Source organism: Suillus bovinus (assembly GCF_016758785.1).
Source record: "Suillus bovinus strain UH-Sbo-P2 chromosome Unknown EDB93scaffold_190, whole genome shotgun sequence".
NCBI classification, from domain to species: domain Eukaryota; kingdom Fungi; phylum Basidiomycota; class Agaricomycetes; order Boletales; family Suillaceae; genus Suillus; species Suillus bovinus.
The window spans coordinates 1-18,729 of NW_024542246.1; the positions used below are offsets into that span (position 1 = coordinate 1).

The window sequence follows — 18,729 nt, forward strand, 5'->3', positions numbered from 1 at the left end:
TGTTGGGCTCTAACACACCTAGCCGACTGGCACAACTTGCTGTGGCGCAAGATTATGTTCTGTTTGTCTCACCATAAAATCTCAATCCTTTTGAGAAATCGTCCACCGGTGTCTGCAAAATAATGAATAAACTAATATTATTATTAAAAGGGTTTAAGCGAAGAGGTGCAAACATTCGCCGCACGATGAACATGCTGCACCTCAAGGCCACTAGCTATAGATCAAAGTGTGATTGGTACTGATTGCAGAATAGAGCCTTTTTCCCCCCATGCAAGCCGCTAATTCGATCAGCAACATATTGCATGCCCTCCAGACCAATCAATTGTCTGTTGCGGGCTTTGTGCAGGGTTTATTGAATAGCAAAGATCCGCATCATCACATTGGGCGCGAGTCTCTGCTTCGCAATGCTGGAAACATCTGTTCATTGCTCTATCATCAAGAGAGCGCCCACGAGCCAGTATCAAAATGGGCAATTGCAGCAGTTACAAAGATAATCTGCAGAGAAGTTACTGATTTGAGCCATGAGAGGCACGGGCTATATTTCAAGGCAAGTGCTGCAACGGTCGAGCAGCTCGAAGGCAAATTTATGGAGATGATGGCAACAAAAATGTGTATGGTAACACCATTGTTGTGGGGCCTCATCAGCGCTCTCCTCGACAGCCATCAGGACCGCCGTCGTGCCATGATAAATCTTGATGGCATGGCAAGTAGCCTTGGTTCAGAGGCAGAGATGGATCTTGGCGAGTTTGGTGGTCATGAAACTGAAGGTTGGAAGAGTGCAACATCTATGCAAGTGACGATGGCGACGGTGCGGGGAATACAAAGAAGACACCCAAAAAAAACCAGGTATGGGCAGCAGAAAGGAATGCTGCGCTAATGGCCATTGTGAGTCTGGGTCAATCAATATGCAATCGTTCGAGTTAACAATTTTGCTACAGAAGGCAGTTGTCTGCATCAGTATATTCCTACAGAACTCAAATGAGAGGTGCAATTACCTTCAAGGCATCCTTGGGTTCTTTTATCACTCGACCTCGGTCCCAGAGAAAGTCATCGAAACGCTTGCTCATGCCGGTCTGTCCATCAGCATTTCTTCAATCCACAGTGCTGTCCAATCTGTATCAAACCAGACATCAGCTAGAATAAGACACGCAGTTCGATCACTACAGTCAGCATTTGCTTACGATAACTTTGATATTGACTTCAAAACTGATCAGCCAACGCTCAAGCACCGTTCAAATTTTGTCAGTGCAACCTCTGCGACTGTCATACCACTGTTTGGCGTGAACAGCGCCAACCAGTTGCGCTGTTCCCAGTGGATGTGGGAATGAAACCCTCACAATCCAACCCTCCCTCTCAACCCACCACATCCTCTGTTTATCGAACTTAAATCTATGATGTGGCTGCATAAAGATGACACTTACAACCAACAGCCAAACCCAATGATACCTAGTCCACGGCAAGAAGCATTTGCGTGGCATGTTCGGGAGATCCTAGTCCACCATGGCCGACATTTTCGACATTTTGAGAAGGAGTTGTGCGAGCCAGCACCGGTGGACCGCTGTCTTAATAACCGAGGGTCTTATATAAAGTTGTGTAAATGTAATGACACCACAATTACACTTTGGATAAGACTGCTTGCCAGTCCTCGATTAACACGGTCTACGACTTTTCCTATTTCGTGGTAGATAACGTGTGAGTTCTTGGGAGGCTCGCTAAACTAATCTTTTATTAAGATCAACCTAGCCGGAGCTTTACTTTTCTTAATTGAAACTCAAATCTCTTGTCTAGGAATAAGCTTCTAGACACGTAATTCGGTTTCTGAAATGTATTTGCCTAGGAAATCTCCTTCTAGGCTCTGGACTTGGATACTGGAACTAGTGAGACGTGGTCTCAAATATATGAAATATGACCAAGATCGCTTGGTCTATGGACACCTGACTGTGAGACAATGGTCTCAAATATACGATATATATTCAAGATCGCTTGAACAAAGGGGACTATAACTTGACCAAGATCACTTGGTCTATGGGACAACTAGTGAGACGTGGTCTCAACAATATGATAGATGACTAAGATCGCTTAGTCAAAGGGCACAGAGCAATGAGACAAAGGGGTCTCAAAGACAATATATATGACCAAGAACGCTTGGTCTATGGCACTAATAAGTTTCTAAGGTAAGAAACTTATAATCTCAAGGGAATTCTTTTCCCTGCACTTGTCTCACTTCAAAGGGACTAACTTTGCAAGTGAAATATCTGAGAGGCAGATTGCTACAAATGGGAGATCATATTTTTTTGGGGGGAGAATGGGCTCTCCTTATATACATTTTGTGTGGGAAAGTAACCTAGGTTCACAAACAATAAAAAATAAGGAGGACCAATCAAAATATTGGGTCAAACCCAATAAAAGAATAAAATACAAGTGAAAGATGGAGCTATGACATCATTGTGGAGCAGAACATTCTGGAATGTGGAGTAATGACATCATAATGACATCAAGAGTGACATCATTGTGGAGCAAAAGATTCCAGAACCTTCCATGAGTGAGTCAGAGTGAGTCATTGTGGAGCAGAATATTCTAGAAGGAAATGACATCATGAATGATGTCATTGTAGAGTAGAATAATCTAGAGCTTGATGACATAATATCTTTCAACAGAATACCTGCAGGAGTATCTGTGGAGTCTTATGACATCATAATGACATCATACCCTATGGGTACAATTTTTATGAAGTGTCAGGTGAGTCAAAGCATCCTAATGAAAAAGTAAAGTAAAGAAACACTAGAGAAAAGTAGGTAGCAAAAATAAGACAGTTGGCAGGAATTGAAACACAGTCTTTTTGGATAGGTTTTTTATTGGCTTTGTACTTTTCTCTATGGTTTTCTCTAGCCAAAGTGAATAAGCCAAAGGCAAGGCTATACCTTAACCTTCATTTCTCTTCTCACATCAACTAGGTCTAAATGTGATTCCCATCTCACATTAGACTTTTTCCGTCAAAACGTATTCAGATCATGAAACTTGGGGAAAACTAGAAATATGGACCATGGTTTGAAACCAAGGTATGGGTTGACTAGTCTGAGGACTAAGCTAGCAGACTTTATCTTTTGAGGGTCACCTAGTATTCATGTCCATGCATGATTCCCACATCATGCAGGACACCGCATACCCTTGCACAAGACTGAGCAGGTACCTTGCTGGGCCATGAACATCAAACAGTCAACAACAGATGGAAACATTGAAGTGATGGAAAACTTACTTCGTCAAGGGGGGATTGGAGATCAAAATAGCGACGACTTCAACAAGGACCATGACATAGACATGTCAGATCACGTACTCCTTGTCCATGGTGACCTTTTGACAAAGGAAAGGCTGGACACTGTTGGCAACAGCAGGAGAATTGAAATGACACCAAAAAACCGCTTACAATATGTTGTTTTTCTTCCTGGGTTTTTCCATTACAAGATGGCATGTGCGGATGCGCTCTGGCGTATATATCTTCAGCCAAAGGAAGGCAGAGATGATGAGAATAGTCTGTTCCAGTCAGTGAGGTACTTGCGACCAGATGAAACCAAGAAGATGGTTACCAAGCCTGGATTTCGACATATGCATGAAGTCATACATCACGACCTTCAAGCATCAATGCTTGACTGCTGGCGACTTGAAGCGCAGAGCCAAAACCGCGAGTGGACGACCCTGGAATTGTTCACAGCTTCGAAACCATCCTGGGATACTATTGTAAGTATATCACACACGATCGTGGAGAAGTATGTTGCACGCACAGATACACTCGACCACACACATGAGAAGCCCAAGGAACAATGGGACAGGCATTTTGAAAACCAAGTCCTTCGAAATCGAGACAGATCACTGTACGTTGACCTATGTCAAGCAATGAATGCCGGAGATATTGGTCGAGTGGAGGCTTCGTTTCTGCCATGGATATACCTGTTCAAGGCCACAGGGAAGCATAAATATACAATACAGATCCTGCACTTCCTGACCAACCTTCGATATAACTACCCCATCGAGCTGAGGTGCGTAACTTGCAGAGTCTACTAAGGGCAGGAGATCAACGTTACAGACGAGCAGAAACATAATCCGGATGAACTTATTATGTAATCCGATGGGGAAACCCTTGTCCTTCTGTCCAGTTGACTGGTTGGTAGAGAGAAACAACTTGTATACAAAAGTCAGTGATTGATTGACATGGCGCACACAGCCAGACACAAGATTTGACTGTATGATAGGTTATATTTGCTGGAACAGGACCCAATCGCACAATCAATCACATTATCAAGCAGTCGCCTCTTATTGAAGTCTATCGTAACTGTCATGTCACTGTGGAGAACACATTCCATTTAACTCATTGCACAATCCGACACGCACAACCTGACATGACAAAAACAATTCAGCGCCTAGCATCACGCGTGAAAGAAAAGCACTCACATATGTTCAAACCTGGCCAGTCAGCAATGTGCAGCATTCCCGATCAAGTAGCCGCCGGCATGACACTAATGCAAGAGAGAAAAGTCAGTATGGCAGATGAAGCAGAGACTGATGACATAGAACCAGAAGATTTGATAGACTGACCTCATATTGGAAGATGAAAACATGTCCAAGGATGTTAGAACTAGAGTAGCGGACGGTGTTGGGAGAGCAGTGGGAGGGACAGGAGGAATGTTTTCGCCGTTTAGAGTAGCGGACGGTGTTGGGAGAGCGGTGGCAGGGACAGGAGGAATGTTTTCACTGTTGGATTTTGACTGGTGGCTTTTGGTGCCATACTTTGGGCAGAGTCGATTTCTTGCTGTGGAGTGACAGAAATGGTTAATGGTCAGTGACAGTAGAACATTGTCAGGAAACATACCATTGTGCCCCATTCCTAGACATGCCCCACAATGATTCTGCCATTTTGACGGAGCTGCAGGCTGAGGTGGACCAGGTGTTGACTCATTTTGTCGTGTTGAGGGTGCTAGTGCTGGTGTTGGATGGGCAGGTATACACGCCAGGACTATGTCGATGATTTTGGTGCCATACTCATTTGCGTAGCACCAGTCAGTTTGCTGACAGAGGGAAGTGGTATCAGGAAGCTTGAGCGCGTATGCTAAGTCGCCAATCTGATCGAGAGTTTTGTTCAACAGGATGACTTGAGGACCAAAAAAGACGTCACTGTCAAGACCTTCCTCCACCATCTGAAGTTCATGCCACTCCCGCAACTTCTCCCGTAGTTGGCGCTCGCCAGATGTCATCTTGTGGTTGGGAATCCTGATCTTGCATTTTGCTCGCAGTGATGGGAGAGCTTGTGTTGGAAGTAGGTTGATACTCAATGTGGTGTCACTGCATGTATCACAGCACACGTGCGACCAGTCTGGGCTGCAGCGATGACAACATCAATTTTGTGATTCTTGCGCTTCGTTTTATTCAGTAAGCAGCAACATTAAATCAATTTGAATGGTAGTACCTGCAGTGTTATCAAAATATTCATCTGCGACCCTCCTGCGGCAGAACCCACGTAGATGTCCATTGATAAATGCTGCCATTGCGACTGTCTCATACTCCCCATTGTCAAGGCTGGTGGGAAGTATTTGTGAGACTCCTAGTCCTTCCGTGTTGTTCCCAATGCCAATTCTACTGTCTGTGTCATTGATATTGTCATCATCCGTGCTATCTCCATCAGTACTCCCTTCGTTCTCATCATGCAACCTCTCAGTTGTATTACCATGGCCACTTCTGACAACCTTTGCACTCTTTTGCAGGCACTGCTTTTTCGACGAGTCTGCAGTTCGCCTCCATTTGCCTTTGTAGGTGTCAAAATACTCTTGCTCAACAAAGTACATTGCTATTGCAGTCACCGCAGGGTCACAGGCAGCACATCCTAAATGCTGCATAAGTGCACACAGTGATCCAGTGTAGCCCCACTGGATAACCAACTGAATATCTCGAAGGTCGAGGCCCTAAATTTATGTGAACCATGAGTCTCTGAACCGTGAGTCTCCGTCATTACGAAGATTAAAAATAATGACTTTACCATCCCTGCCACATCCGTACAAAATATTCCCCATATTTCACCTTTACAGAGCTTTGCGATGATCTCGGTTCGAAACTCCATCATCATTCCCGAATGGAACCAAACTATTTTGTTGCGAAGGTGAGCCGGCAATTGAGTCCAGCAGTGTTCGACAGCGTGCTCAGCAATTCGTCGAGAATTGACGAAAACCATGAACTTCTTTGGCGGGCCAGCATCAAAATTGAGGACACAATCCAAATCGTGGAAGCAGTTTTTGGGGTAAAGCATCGGCACAACCATCAAATGGATATTTGGTCAGTCATTCGAACACTGAATCTTGACCACCCTGTTGACATTCATCCGCAGCTTTGTTTGCACGTCATGGAGTATGTGCAGAGGCATTGTCGCTGATGCAACATGAAATCCAACATGCGGTGGCAGTAGCCACCACAGAACACCCAGTTCATTGTAAAGGGGATGGAATCCATCTCCCCACTCGCTGATGCAGTGCCCCTCATCTATGGTAATGTTAAACAACTTTCTGGTGAATTTTTTTGACTTCCACAGCATCCAAAAGTGTTGGTCTTGGAGGATACGCTCTGGACTCACACTGATCACTTGGTATCTGAGGTCCTCGATATCCTGTTGAAGAGGTGAGGGTTTGATTGATATTCCGAGTCCTAATTAATGAGAACTGACCTTGAAAACCTGGTCTGTCGCAGTAGTGGCTGTCAAGTTCATAGCGCTGATACCCATAGCACAAACATCGTTCTCGTTCTTGTCACCAAGTATGTTTAGCGGTGTGATGATAATGGTGATTCTGTCGTCATTGCAGAGCATCGGAATCCAGAATGTCAAAGTCTTGCCGGAGCCAGTAGGTGAGATGGTGAAGACATCTTTTTTCTGAAGCTGAGATAGAGCCGAGTTGAGCTGCCAGGTACATGGAGTGAATCCAAATGAAGTTTCAGTGAGCATCTTGAGATCATCCAAGGTGGAGACTTCATATCGCAAAGCCGACATGACACTACTAGTGCAAAGAATGATGTATATCGACACATATCTCAAAAGAATTAATATTAATATTCATTACTGACATCTTGACTTCTGTAAGCGCCGGAGGATTGAGATTTTATGGTGAGACAAACAGAACATAATCTTGCGCCACAGCAAGTTGTGCCAGTCGGCTAGGTGTGTTAGAGCCCAACAAAAAGTCGGAATTATGTTGGAAAAACTTTATATGGTTGTATTTGTACACTAGGATTAAGGCACTCTACACACCGCCGATTGGTTTGGAGTCTGCACTGGATCTACCATACTGTCAAAAGGTGTGTAAAAACTTTCTCTCCGAGTGATTACTCTTGCATAAGGTAATTCAGTAGACTTTGACAAAGATTTATCTAGCTTTATTTAATGTATAATATTAATAATATGTATCATAATTGTAGACCACATGAAAAGGAATAGATAGGCAGCCTACATAGGTGAAATTTGCCAAAGCTATAATATTGACATGCCTGTGTTACTTAGTTATGATCTATTGACACACTGGTGTGTCATTGTCAGATGTATTTAACCTTCATGGGCAGTGTGGCATCTACATGGCCACTCAGCCTAAACCCTCAAGTATACCATGTGATTATTGTACTTCACCTATATTTTTCTGAATCTACTTTACAGTTCCAAGTTATTATGGTGCCCTGCGCCTCCATACCCTTTACCCTACTTATTTCACGTGTTACCTTATAGAAAAGCCTATTAAAGACCCAGTAGTTAGATATGTACAGTTGGTGTTCTTGCAACTAAGCTATTACCTGGTGACATTGCTTGATCGTCTAAGTGTTTGCTATTGTGTCTTCACCTCAAGTGTTCCCACTTCAAGCTGTCGCCACATATTTTTTCACCTTCAACTAGCTTAATCTAAAACATATCCCACTGACATTCTCAAAACCTAGGTCTGGCCAACCTCTGGCGATGAGTCGGCAAACAACAAACAAGATTCCATTCAACAGCAACATGACAACTGTAAACTACGAACTATGACCCATCAACCAACGCGCATGGACAATCTTCCCAACACCAAGACCCCCAGGCACAATGCCTTCATCTCCCTTCAATGATACCCCTGACCTAGCCCCACATATAGTGGCTAAATCAGACAACCCCGCCCTATGAACAGTATGTTTGCATAGCAATGTCATTCAGGTGAGAAACCCTTGGTTTGGGCTGTGTGCCCCCAAGGAGATGACCGACGGGAAAAGCCTGGTAGCCGATAATACCCCTGTATATGAAGAAAACTCTTTAGAAGATGTTAAAGAAATACTAAGTAATATTACCTTACCTCCTGCTCCTGGTGTAGTGTGCCCAAACTCCAAAAGTGATGAGTCCAATGACAGTGGTCATCCATGGGTCATGGTGCAACGAAAGCATCGCCATGAGGGTAACAAACCTGCAATAGTAAGAAATGACAGTGAGACATCTCACCATTTGACTGAGGCACAACAAACCATCATTCACAAGGCAAAATGTCGCCTGACAGATGATGAGCGTGAACAAGTGAACCAATGACAGTCAATGGTAGACTCACATGCAGGAAATGAGTATGCAGCATCAACAGATGTGGGACCCTTGAAAGGCAAGGCTATAGACCCCAGAGAGTGGGCAGCAGCTGGCCTTAATGAGGAAGAGTTGAATGCAGATGCCTAGCATGCTGCATTTAAGGCCTAGAGGGCTGCCAAGTCAGCCACCGAGGCTGAAGGAACTGACCTGGGTGACACTAGCACCGAAAGGGCCCCACCTAGGAGCATCGAGATCTCCAAGGAAGAGATTGAGTGCCTTGTGCAGGAACGAGCCATAGAGGCCGTAAGGGCCACAGAAGCACAAATGGAGAGGAAATATGAAAATAAGATCCACAAGCTAAATAGAAAGCTCAACAAAGAGCTGACTAAGGAAAAAGCACCTACTGGTGATAGTACAGCTTCTGCAGCTTGCCCCAAGCAGGTTAAACTCATTGTTGAACCAACGGAGAAGTCCTTGACTCAGATGAGAGGATGTAGTAATACCCCTCACACCATGCAGCTGGTACATCAAGTAATGGCTGAAAGCTACATCAGGCAGGCATTAGGTCGAGTGTCCTCGAGAAAACCCGACAAAAGAACTCACCAGGCATTAGGGTCCACCTGACAATGATCCTGAGCAGTGAGTCTAGCTTGAGTGAATCATCAATGAGTTCATCCAAAAGCTCGAGTGAAGATTTGGCTGACTCAGACTTGAGGGATTTGGCATTTGATTTCTCATCTTCTCCAGTCTCTTTTAGTAGTCTCACAATCACTTAAGATTTAGTCACTTGATTCCAACTTCACAGTATATCAGCAGGTCATGTGGCCCTGTCAGTACATACTGCCTTGGATTAAGATCTGGGTCAAGCTTACACTGAGACTTCCAAGATAATGTGGATACATCCACTGCAATGCAAACCCAAATTACCCCCCCCCCCCAAACACTGATTTTACTTTGGCATCTCTTGAAGCAAACTCTCTCTTTGGATATCATTTTCTCACTCTGACCAAATCCTGCACTTCAGGCCTGTTTATGTGTGACAATCACAGAGTGACATGTAGCATCATCATGCATGAGGCCGTGATGCTCTGGGATCATCACACACTGTCTTCAGCCTAGAAAGTAAGCATAGGGTCCAGGATATTAAGAACAAAAAATGAAAAGAGATGAGAGGGATGACAAATTGACAATGTTGCATTTCTAACACATAGAGAGGAATGCCAATGGACATGCTCACTGCCATTGGACATATTTGAGACTAGCACCATATACACTGGACATCAAGTGATGAAATGCTGCAGTGGTTGAGCTCGTTGTTACCCATAGTGAGCACGAAGGTTTTGGCAATGTCTGCTGTAACATGCTGACATAATTTTATATTATTGTGTGTGAATAATAAATACAGCAGACTATGAAAAATGTATGTGGCATGACAGCAAATTGAACCGTCACCAAAGATCCACCATACTTGTCAGACTCAATTTTCATTTAACTATTCAAAAGGTGTGGGTCGCACAGATGGAGAAGCACTGGAAAGAGGTTGGGCAAATATCAACCAGGTAGCTACAAGCACTAAAGAGATGGGTCCAGGCTCTTGTCGTGATACATTACAGTCATTGACCATCATTTGAGTTTTCACCATCATTTGCGTTTACCTTGTATGACACTTGAATTTGATACTATCCCATGTAACATTTTTGTTCTATCATACGAGTTATGTGCCTAACTACATATTGGCAGTAATGATAGGTATAAAAGACCTTGAACAAATGTGCGATGGTATGTTTTGTTGCGAAATTTTCACTATTAAGCATCCCTGAAAGCAAAACAACTAGAATCGGATTTGTAAATTGAAGAAATACCTGCAAACAACCTTCAAGCACATCACTGTTCTATTCCACAAGGGAGCTGATGAGTGTGTGTTGCCAGAATGTTGCCAGTGCAGAGTGTCTCAATAGTATCTTATCAGCGTCACCGAAGCAAAATAAGCAAGATCCGATAAACAGGAACATGATTATATAAGGAGGAGTTGAGGCAGTGGGAGGAAGAGCAAGCAAAGGCAAAGTTGGAGAGACAACACATGACACATGTCAAACTGAAGCTTGGGAGACTCGAGGCCACACTCCCAAAGCCGGCACTTGCCCACATTGATGAGGAAGAGGATGAGTCAGATGATAGCGAGGAAGAAGATTAATCTGCGTGACTAGGGAATAAATCTGCCTTTTTGGGTGAACTCAAATGATGATGAACATATGATAACACCAAGATTTACACACTTTTCATTGCAGAATAACGTCTTGTTTGATGTTCTTCAAAATTTTGTTCGAAGTAGATTAGCAATTTTTGAGATTGTGTCAGGTTGTGTTGTGGTAGACATCTGAAAATTTCGAACTCAAATGATGGTCAATGACTGTAGATGATAATTTTAGTGACTGGAACTGGAAGAAGGTCACAATGTTTGGTAAGCTTCAAAGTCTTCTGCTACTCAAAGCTCATTGACTCATGCTATGTCAGGTCGCACTCTCATATGTAAACTGAAGGATGCGGTGAAGGTGAATCAACTCAGCTCTAGGTCAAATGGTAAATGGAAGGGGAGGGACACAAGAAGCTGATATAGTGATCAGTGCGACACCTAGTCTGTTATGCTTGCAGGGACAAGCATATTTGATCCAAGGGGAAGCAAAGAAGACAAATCCACAGTTGCGCAGCGGCTGTGCGAAGCGAGCAATGTGTGTGCAAGGCGCAGGAATGCAAAATGCAAAATGCAATGAGCAATAAATGAGGGCTCAATGAAAACAAAAGACTGCTAATAAATTCTGAATCTGGCTATGGACATCATGAGGGAACTCCACTAAGGTAAGGAGTGGTGTAATGTGGTAAGGGTGAAAAATGCGGACCTATATATGTGTCTTGCTAAGTGAGCTGAGTGTGAGATAATGTATGTAATAAGGTATGTAAGTCAGGGTCCATGCTCTAATATGTTGCCATATTGAATAAAAGCGAAAATACATACCAGGGAGACTTGCTGGACAGTGGGTGGATGCTCCTGGATGATAGGGTGATGAAAGCGCGGGAAAGCGAGTGATGCACAAGCGTGAGAACATCGTGCGAGGGTCCCGCACACGGGAAAGTGTCACCCGATATGGAAATAGCTGGGAAAAGGCTAGGGAATGATGCTGCAAGTTGGTGCTGCGAACCCAGGTGGTATGCACTGAAGTATAACACGTTGCAGACCTGCAATAGTGCGAATCTCTACAGCGGTGATCTGCACCAAGTCCCATGGTGAAGAACTCACAGATCTTGAGTGCACTGTAGCGATGGTCATGGCGCTGGGCTCGGAACCACAGTTTTTCATACTCATGTGAACATCCAAAACATACGCGCACATGTCCGAGCCACTTCACATCAGACCTTCGGACATCGCATTGGCTGATCACACTTCGCACGCACTTGTCCATCCCGTGTCCTGTCCATCCAAACTAGCCTCACTAGGTGCGTAGTTATTCCCATGCATGTTTTCTGACATTTGGACCGCGTTATTACATGTCCGCAGCACCTCGTGTCTTATTACATAGGACATCGGACCCGAAATATATCGCTACTATCTTCACCTGTAGTATTCCAAATTTCTATGTACTTACTTAAAAATACTCTGTAGTGACCCGTAGCAATCATCATCCAGTAGTTAGGAGCAGTTTCCCAACTCTGCAGATCACCCAGAATATTCTCTTAGTTCTTAGTTGCATTGCGAAATATTACCATTTGTTCACCGTCATACTCCGTCACTCGTTATACTCGCACATACTGCTCGCAATCCGACACTCATTATAAAGTTTCCGACCTATTATCGTGAAGTCCGAAAGTCTGAAATCTCAGACATCACACTTTGGCTTCAGGACATTGGATAAGTACCTTCAGACATCATCAGATTACCTTCGGACATCGTTTCGTAGCATCAGACATTCTGTTCTTTGCATTACTGATGCATTTTTACTACTAATACCAGTTAGCAATCCTTTTAGGATCAAACGCACTTGCTCTGCAAGTATAGCAGCATAGGTCATGCTAAGATCTACCTAAACATTGTTGACTAGGTAGTACAATTTCTGCTGAGCCCAGCAGAGATTTACTCTTTACAGTGCTATCAATGAGATTCATCTCACCACCTGAACATCTGAAGTAGAGGCCTGGGAGAAGGATAATTCACAGCCTAATCCATTTGAAAGTTGTGTCACACATAAGTGTCATATTTGGAATGTTTCATTTCTGTCCTGATTTTATTCAAGCAATGACACAGACTGTGGTCCAACTGCAGCTTGCTAAGAATGAGGCTCACAACTTAGAGGGTGGTATCAACACTTCTTTGCATGATGAAATATCACCATTTCAGCTTATTTCCTTTGGATTAGACTTGGAAGATCAACAGTGCGGCAGTTTATTGATTGCAGCCTCTTCTGCTTTGCTTACCCTCCTCTAGGTGTTGGTTTCATGCAGATACTGCTGCTCTTGGGGTTCATGCTACAGAAACCCAAAGAGCCAATTTGTGCATATGAGGCAATGCACTAAGGCGCAAGATCGAGGCATGGATAGCAGTTCAAGCCCTTTATATGCCTGCTGTTGTCCTCACTCCATGCAGTAGATCTATCAGCAGATTCAACCCCAGTTGCAGATAGTGATAAGCCTGAGAATCTTGCTCTGTGACTGCCATTGGCAGTGCCACCTGCATATCAATGCAACCATATCCTTCAGGTGTTGGAATGAGATCTGAGATTTGCTCAGGCAAACAATACCTTGAACAAAGTATGCCAGACTATACAACTCTCCTCCCACCTCAAGACATTCAAGTGCACCCATATACATGGCCAATGGGCATCAACACATGCTCATAGCATGTTGGATCTGGCAGAAATAAAGAAGATGGCAAGCAAACTCAAGTACAACAATGTGCATTCAGCACTCCTCACTCTTGGACCATTGCTAGGCAAGGTGGCTTGGGAGGAGAGTTTACGTGTATTGCATGTCACAGACATGCGCCCATTGGGTGATATTGCTCCTGGTCAGTCGGAAGGCATGCAAGATATTTCCTAAATCTGGAAGGCACCAGGCACCAGGCACAACAACGATGCTGGCCTTTGAGACTGTATACCATCATCTCATTTTATTTTCTCTAACTCACACCATCATTAAGGCCTGCTCATTGAGTGGTACAAGGCACTGAGCACATGCGGCTTGCTGGTCAGAGGAGGTATTATTGCTTCTTGAAGAAATGTGCAGGGTAATTGGGTTCTTCTGGTGGCAGTCATGCTGGTGAAAAGAACGAGGAGCTGCAGTTGTTATTTCCAGTTCAGCCTACTATCAGGAGGAAGCTCTTGCCTATGCAGAATGACAAGCATGCCTACAGTTGATGATGGCTAACCACTACCAACAACTTTGGACCTGACATTCTAAAGATAGTAGTGTTTCAGCTTCTTCCAGGCGACTACGATGGGCATGACAACAATAATGTACCTACTGATATATATATTGATGGCCCTCCGCCCGATGAAATCGCAAACTGATGGTATTGTGTTCCAGCCTACTTCTGGCCTTCTCAAAGATGAATCCAAAGCTGGTAAACCAGTGGTATAGAAACGCTCAAGGTACGAGGCCGGACCTTGGTATAATACTTACATGGTGATATATTGTTGCAGCCTTTCACAGGATTGATATATCATTGCAGGACCGATGTATCATTGCAGTGTTGGTGCTATATGCCCAAGGTTGATGGACTGTCCCACTTATGTATCAGTATTCTTGCAACAGTGTCATATTTAATACATCATAATGACAGTATGTGGTGATCATGTTGCCCCAAAATTAAAAGTGTGATCCCAACAAAGTGTATTTTATCATCATCAAGCTCATTTCCACCCAGGCTTACAAGAAACAAGTCAATTAAAAGGATTGTAGTGAGAGATAGTTACTATGTACAATTACCAGAATATGAACAGATATAATAAAGTTGGTGTAAAAGGAATATAATCAGTACTATCAATCGGTAATAGGTATCCTTCAAGTCGAATGACATATGTGCAAAAAAATCTAGAAATTGAATAGATGATTCCCTTCCCATGGGTTGTCAATGCTGGGATTGAGAACAAAAGATCCAGAGGCCTGCAAGGTCAAGGGGTTATCAAGATTGGGATCAATAGCAAAAGACCCGGAGGCCTGCAATGGAGATGTCAAGACAGAATCCAAAGGGGTGAGGTCAGCCTCTACAGGTATCTCTGGCTCAGTAGTAACAACATCATGATTATCTAAATTGAAAGAATCAAAGAAGTCACCAGTGTATTCATCGTCACTTGCAGTCAAGTCCACTATAGTGGCCAATTCAGATATGGTTTCAGGGTCTGATGTAGACAGGATCTCATTGTTAGTTTCTGCCAATACTGATCACAAAAGTTTAACATGAGCCTCGCTCACAATCAACAAAAAATTACATACCTCGACAATATTTGATCTTATGAGGGGGCTCTGATGAGCTCGACTCAGATGAGGCTGAGCTGTCTTCTGAGTCACTGGACATACTCAGACTCGGTATAATCATTGTATGCTAAACAAGCTGAAAGAGTGGCCTTCTCCTTTCCTTTCGATTTTGCTCACCCTTGCAGCACTTGCAGTGGGATGCTTTGGCGAGTGACTACGAAAGCAAGAATTAGCATAGCCTGTGTGAAGAAAGAGAACTGAGGACTGACCTAGAATAACTACATTTTCCCAAAGTCTACCTCTTGTATTCATCTTTGCATTTCGTGCCACTGCTGACCCATCAGGGAATTGAATACCAGGAGGAATTATGATCTTGCGCTTCTCTTTGATACAAAGATAGTATTGAGGCAGATATTGAAAGATCTCATCCTGGTCCTCCTCATAATCTGGATTTGTCATTTTTGGCAAGGCATTGAGATAAAGAAAGAGTGAGCCCATTCAGTCACATAGTCTGTATAATACAGGCAGCCAAGGTTGAAATTATGCTGTTCCATACAGGCTAGTGGACATTGGCCGATCGAACATACTTATCCATATCTAACGCTCAGCCGTCTGTATTACTGACAGACAAGATTAACAGATGGGCCAATACTCGATGTAGAGACTCGCGTCTCCACAGACACTTCCCTCGAATTCTTCCACTTCCCTCACACACTCCAGCTCTAATCCAAAGGATATGTCTTGTGCAGTAGCGCACTATATTTCATTTTGCAGATTCCGTGCACAGCCACTTGCACCTCGCATGCACTGCATGTCTGCCTTTGCAGATTCCGCATACCCATCCGCCCATCCTCCCCATGTCCTTAGATGTTCATTGGTGCATTCTCCCACTATATTCCCATTTTGACTAATTGTTTTCCATCACTAATACTTGGCTTAGCACTATGCACACAGCTGAGACCCTATTACCTACTTCACATACTATATTTAGCTTACTCGGCTCGCTACATCGGACCTGTGTGCCTAGCAGCACTTAGCTATCTTACATATACCATCCCTCTACTCTATTTTCTGGGTTGATTTTCCGCCCACTTTCTTTGTGTCCTTAGATACTAGGAATTTTACTCATTGTTTGCAAGTGACTATCTAAAGTCGTGTGCTTTGGTTATTTGCCTTTGTCTTAGCATCAGCCAACCTTAGTTGGGGTGTTAACACTCATCTTGCCTTGTCTCTCTTTCATCTCTCTTGCTCGCAAGTCTTTCGCCTTTCGCACTTGCATGTCATCGTGCGCATCTGCCTTTCGCTCATCGCATCATTCTAGCCTTGCGCTTCATGCATTCCTTAGTCTTAGTACCTTATTAGTTGTTTGGTGTCCCTCTTTTTACAAAGAGAGGTTTCCCTTTACCAGTTAGCTACCCTTGGGTTGACGTTTTCACTCACGCCTGGGACTAGCTTAGCACCAACTTACATTCAGATGGCCGATTGTGGCAGATGTCTGATGCTATTGGATTGGTTGATAGAATCCTTTGATGCAATCAGGTTGGCTGACGAACTGAATGCTTTATACTATCAGGTGGGCCAGTGCAGCATTAATGTCCTGCACACATCGGCCGGCCAATGTCAGCTCAGTACATTGGTCATTGATTTTTAAACAACTTTCAAAATTCAACTGAAAACTCATTACAAATGCATCTAAACCTTCATAACAATATCTGCTCTAATCTACCATAAAGAAGCCCGATAAGCTGAAATGAAGACATGCTGATCAATGTCCATGTATGTAGCATACTGTGGCCAAGGTGTCCCCACAAAATTGTGAAGGCTATCATTAGTGTTGTGGGCAGAAGTCCGCCATTCTGCCAACTGGTTCTGCCAAACTGGTTCTGCCCGGCAGATGGCAGAATTCTGCGGGCAGAATCCGGCAGAATGTCAAACTACTGAGACGGACATCCTCTGAAGGTACTTGCAATCACCCTCTTATCCATTGTTCCACACGCTGCTGACATCGAACACCTCTTCTCGGATGTGGGTAGCACTCAGTCTCCGAAGCGCTGCAATCTCTCGGTAGACACATTTGAAGCACTGGCAAAAATTTGAGCAATTTTTTGCTACAACAGTCATCAGAAGGCTGTGGTTGATGGCAAGTCAATTTGCTGATGCCACACACACATGCACACCAATGCCCAGCCAGGAATCAACATTGATGTAGCTGCTGACCTCAAAGCTAATTTTGCATGGGCACCACTCACACCTCAAACTCAGAACGTTGATGATGATCTTGCAGGTCCTGAATCCATATCACTTGACGAGATCAACACTGCATTTGCGCTACTGGAACACGACGCCATGGAACAAGAGCTGGTTGACAGAAATGAAGTGTTGGAGGGCTGAGTTTATGATTTCGTGGAATTGGAGCATGTTGACCAAGGTCTTGCACCAAAATCTGTTGACAACAAGATCATATTAGTTGATCACACCTCACACAACGATGGACAGTGGGATGTGGACGTGCTGATGTCTTCCAATGGTGTTTCCTAGTGATATTGTCATAAACATAGCCTTGTAGCGCTTTGAAAATTCTGCCGCTTCTGCTGGTTATGCCAGCACAATTACTTGCAAGCAATTCTGCCCCCAGCACTAGCTATCATGCATGAACCAGGCCCAAACAATATGATCTCTGCTGAATGTGACACAATGCCTGACAATGTGTCCAGAGCAGCTAACAATTGCACCCATATTAAATCGCAGTTGAAGACCGAGGTTGGAGAGGATCATAAGCCCATTGCAGTAATGACTGACACTAGTCATGACATTGAACCCTTCTTGAGCTGATCTTGGATCTCAGTAATGTTACAAGAACATCTAGACGCTTGGGCCCCTACTATTTTTCTCCTTATCCTCCTCGTCTCCGCCCTTGCATCACACCCTTACCCTGACCTTGCTCTTGTTATCCTCGTCATCCTCGCATTCCCCTTCACCCTCTACCTGTCACTCCAGCAGAGCCAGTATATTTGGCCAGACCCTTTCTCTGATGAAGCATACCCATGCTCTGTTCCATCTGTTGACTGATCCTGTGGACAGTCCCCTTTACCCTTACTGTCTGGACGGTAACCTATGGTACGATGCACGCAGCATCCCCTTTGCCCTGTTTCCTTTCTTGATCTATGACTTGGTGCGCAGTGGCATGTTGTACTTATACTTAGCCCCGCAGTTGCACGATCGTGCCCCTGCTTATTTCACTTCTTATTTTGGTTCTTTGACTCATTTCCTATCTGCATGTTCTGGTTCACCTATGACTCACCTCGAATGTGCCTTCCTTTTCTAGTATCACCCTTTGACCAGTTCATTATCTGGTAGTATGAGTTATCACCCACTAATATGCTTCCTCTCCTCTATATAAACTCACTACCATGTATCTAGCTCCTTAACTTGAATCTACTTGGTTCTTGACCTCCTACTCCTAACAAGAGTGATTCCTTCAGCCTAGCCAGCTGTCTATATTCTACTTTCTTATCTGCTCATCGCGGATAAGTCTCTAGTCTCGATCTTTACTCATCAACTTCATCGTTGAGCAAAGCCCCTGTTATTAGTCGGATTTCTGTCCTTCTATTAATGCAGATCTTATGATTAACCTTCGGGTCTTGTAAGCCTTGGCAGATATGCTTATCGTTAAGCCCTGCTTAACATAAGCTACCCAATTCGGA

At 43.9% G+C, this 18,729-nt stretch overlaps 12 protein-coding genes across 12 annotated transcripts; 7 read left to right on the top strand and 5 right to left on the bottom strand.

Moving 5' to 3' along the window:
• Window positions 1–259: 259 nt before the first annotated feature.
• Window positions 260–1,328, top strand: EDB93DRAFT_1097120 (uncharacterized protein; the record flags this gene model as incomplete). The annotated part of the gene is made up of 4 exons (XM_041446853.1): window positions 260–609; window positions 661–793; window positions 826–895; window positions 946–1,328. Coding segments are annotated over 4 exons (936 nt in total), but the record flags the coding sequence as incomplete, so codon positions are not given.
• Window positions 1,329–3,318: 1,990 nt separating this feature from the next.
• EDB93DRAFT_1097117 (uncharacterized protein) lies at window positions 3,319–4,589 on the top strand (the record flags this gene model as incomplete). The annotated part of the gene is made up of 3 exons (XM_041446852.1): window positions 3,319–4,034; window positions 4,090–4,189; window positions 4,248–4,589. 3 exons carry the CDS (start codon window positions 3,319–3,321, stop codon window positions 4,587–4,589), a joined length of 1,158 nt encoding a protein of 385 aa, XP_041300750.1.
• A 279-nt stretch (window positions 4,590–4,868) lies between these two features.
• Window positions 4,869–5,246, bottom strand: EDB93DRAFT_1073207 (uncharacterized protein; the record flags this gene model as incomplete). The annotated part of the gene is made up of 1 exon (XM_041445007.1): window positions 4,869–5,246. A coding segment is annotated over one exon (378 nt), but the record flags the coding sequence as incomplete, so codon positions are not given.
• Window positions 5,247–5,414: 168 nt separating this feature from the next.
• Window positions 5,415–5,951, bottom strand: EDB93DRAFT_1097101 (uncharacterized protein; the record flags this gene model as incomplete). The annotated part of the gene is made up of 1 exon (XM_041446846.1): window positions 5,415–5,951. A coding segment is annotated over one exon (537 nt), but the record flags the coding sequence as incomplete, so codon positions are not given.
• A 74-nt stretch (window positions 5,952–6,025) lies between these two features.
• On the bottom strand, window positions 6,026–6,319 carry EDB93DRAFT_1045855 (uncharacterized protein; the record flags this gene model as incomplete). The annotated part of the gene is made up of 1 exon (XM_041444618.1): window positions 6,026–6,319. A coding segment is annotated over one exon (294 nt), but the record flags the coding sequence as incomplete, so codon positions are not given.
• A 246-nt stretch (window positions 6,320–6,565) lies between these two features.
• Window positions 6,566–7,024, bottom strand: EDB93DRAFT_1049620 (uncharacterized protein; the record flags this gene model as incomplete). Its single annotated transcript, XM_041444660.1, has 2 exons — window positions 6,566–6,646; window positions 6,704–7,024. Coding segments are annotated over 2 exons (402 nt in total), but the record flags the coding sequence as incomplete, so codon positions are not given.
• A 1,221-nt stretch (window positions 7,025–8,245) lies between these two features.
• On the top strand, window positions 8,246–9,184 carry EDB93DRAFT_1109663 (uncharacterized protein; the record flags this gene model as incomplete). The annotated part of the gene is made up of 2 exons (XM_041447996.1): window positions 8,246–8,458; window positions 8,729–9,184. 2 exons carry the CDS (start codon window positions 8,246–8,248, stop codon window positions 9,182–9,184), a joined length of 669 nt encoding a protein of 222 aa, XP_041300755.1.
• An 827-nt stretch (window positions 9,185–10,011) lies between these two features.
• Window positions 10,012–10,191, top strand: EDB93DRAFT_1097111 (uncharacterized protein; the record flags this gene model as incomplete). The annotated part of the gene is made up of 1 exon (XM_041446849.1): window positions 10,012–10,191. A coding segment is annotated over one exon (180 nt), but the record flags the coding sequence as incomplete, so codon positions are not given.
• A 3,133-nt stretch (window positions 10,192–13,324) lies between these two features.
• EDB93DRAFT_1097108 (uncharacterized protein) lies at window positions 13,325–13,648 on the top strand (the record flags this gene model as incomplete). The annotated part of the gene is made up of 1 exon (XM_041446848.1): window positions 13,325–13,648. A coding segment is annotated over one exon (324 nt), but the record flags the coding sequence as incomplete, so codon positions are not given.
• Window positions 13,649–14,641: 993 nt separating this feature from the next.
• Window positions 14,642–15,484, bottom strand: EDB93DRAFT_1109664 (uncharacterized protein; the record flags this gene model as incomplete). Its single annotated transcript, XM_041447997.1, has 4 exons — window positions 14,642–14,988; window positions 15,044–15,117; window positions 15,203–15,239; window positions 15,295–15,484. 4 exons carry the CDS (start codon window positions 15,482–15,484, stop codon window positions 14,642–14,644), a joined length of 648 nt encoding a protein of 215 aa, XP_041300758.1.
• Window positions 15,485–16,972: 1,488 nt separating this feature from the next.
• Window positions 16,973–17,122, top strand: EDB93DRAFT_1097105 (uncharacterized protein; the record flags this gene model as incomplete). Its single annotated transcript, XM_041446847.1, has 1 exon — window positions 16,973–17,122. A coding segment is annotated over one exon (150 nt), but the record flags the coding sequence as incomplete, so codon positions are not given.
• A 72-nt stretch (window positions 17,123–17,194) lies between these two features.
• EDB93DRAFT_1257539 (uncharacterized protein) lies at window positions 17,195–18,094 on the top strand (the record flags this gene model as incomplete). The annotated part of the gene is made up of 3 exons (XM_041454094.1): window positions 17,195–17,386; window positions 17,441–17,552; window positions 17,871–18,094. 3 exons carry the CDS (start codon window positions 17,195–17,197, stop codon window positions 18,092–18,094), a joined length of 528 nt encoding a protein of 175 aa, XP_041300760.1.
• Between the last annotated feature and the right edge of the window lie 635 nt (window positions 18,095–18,729).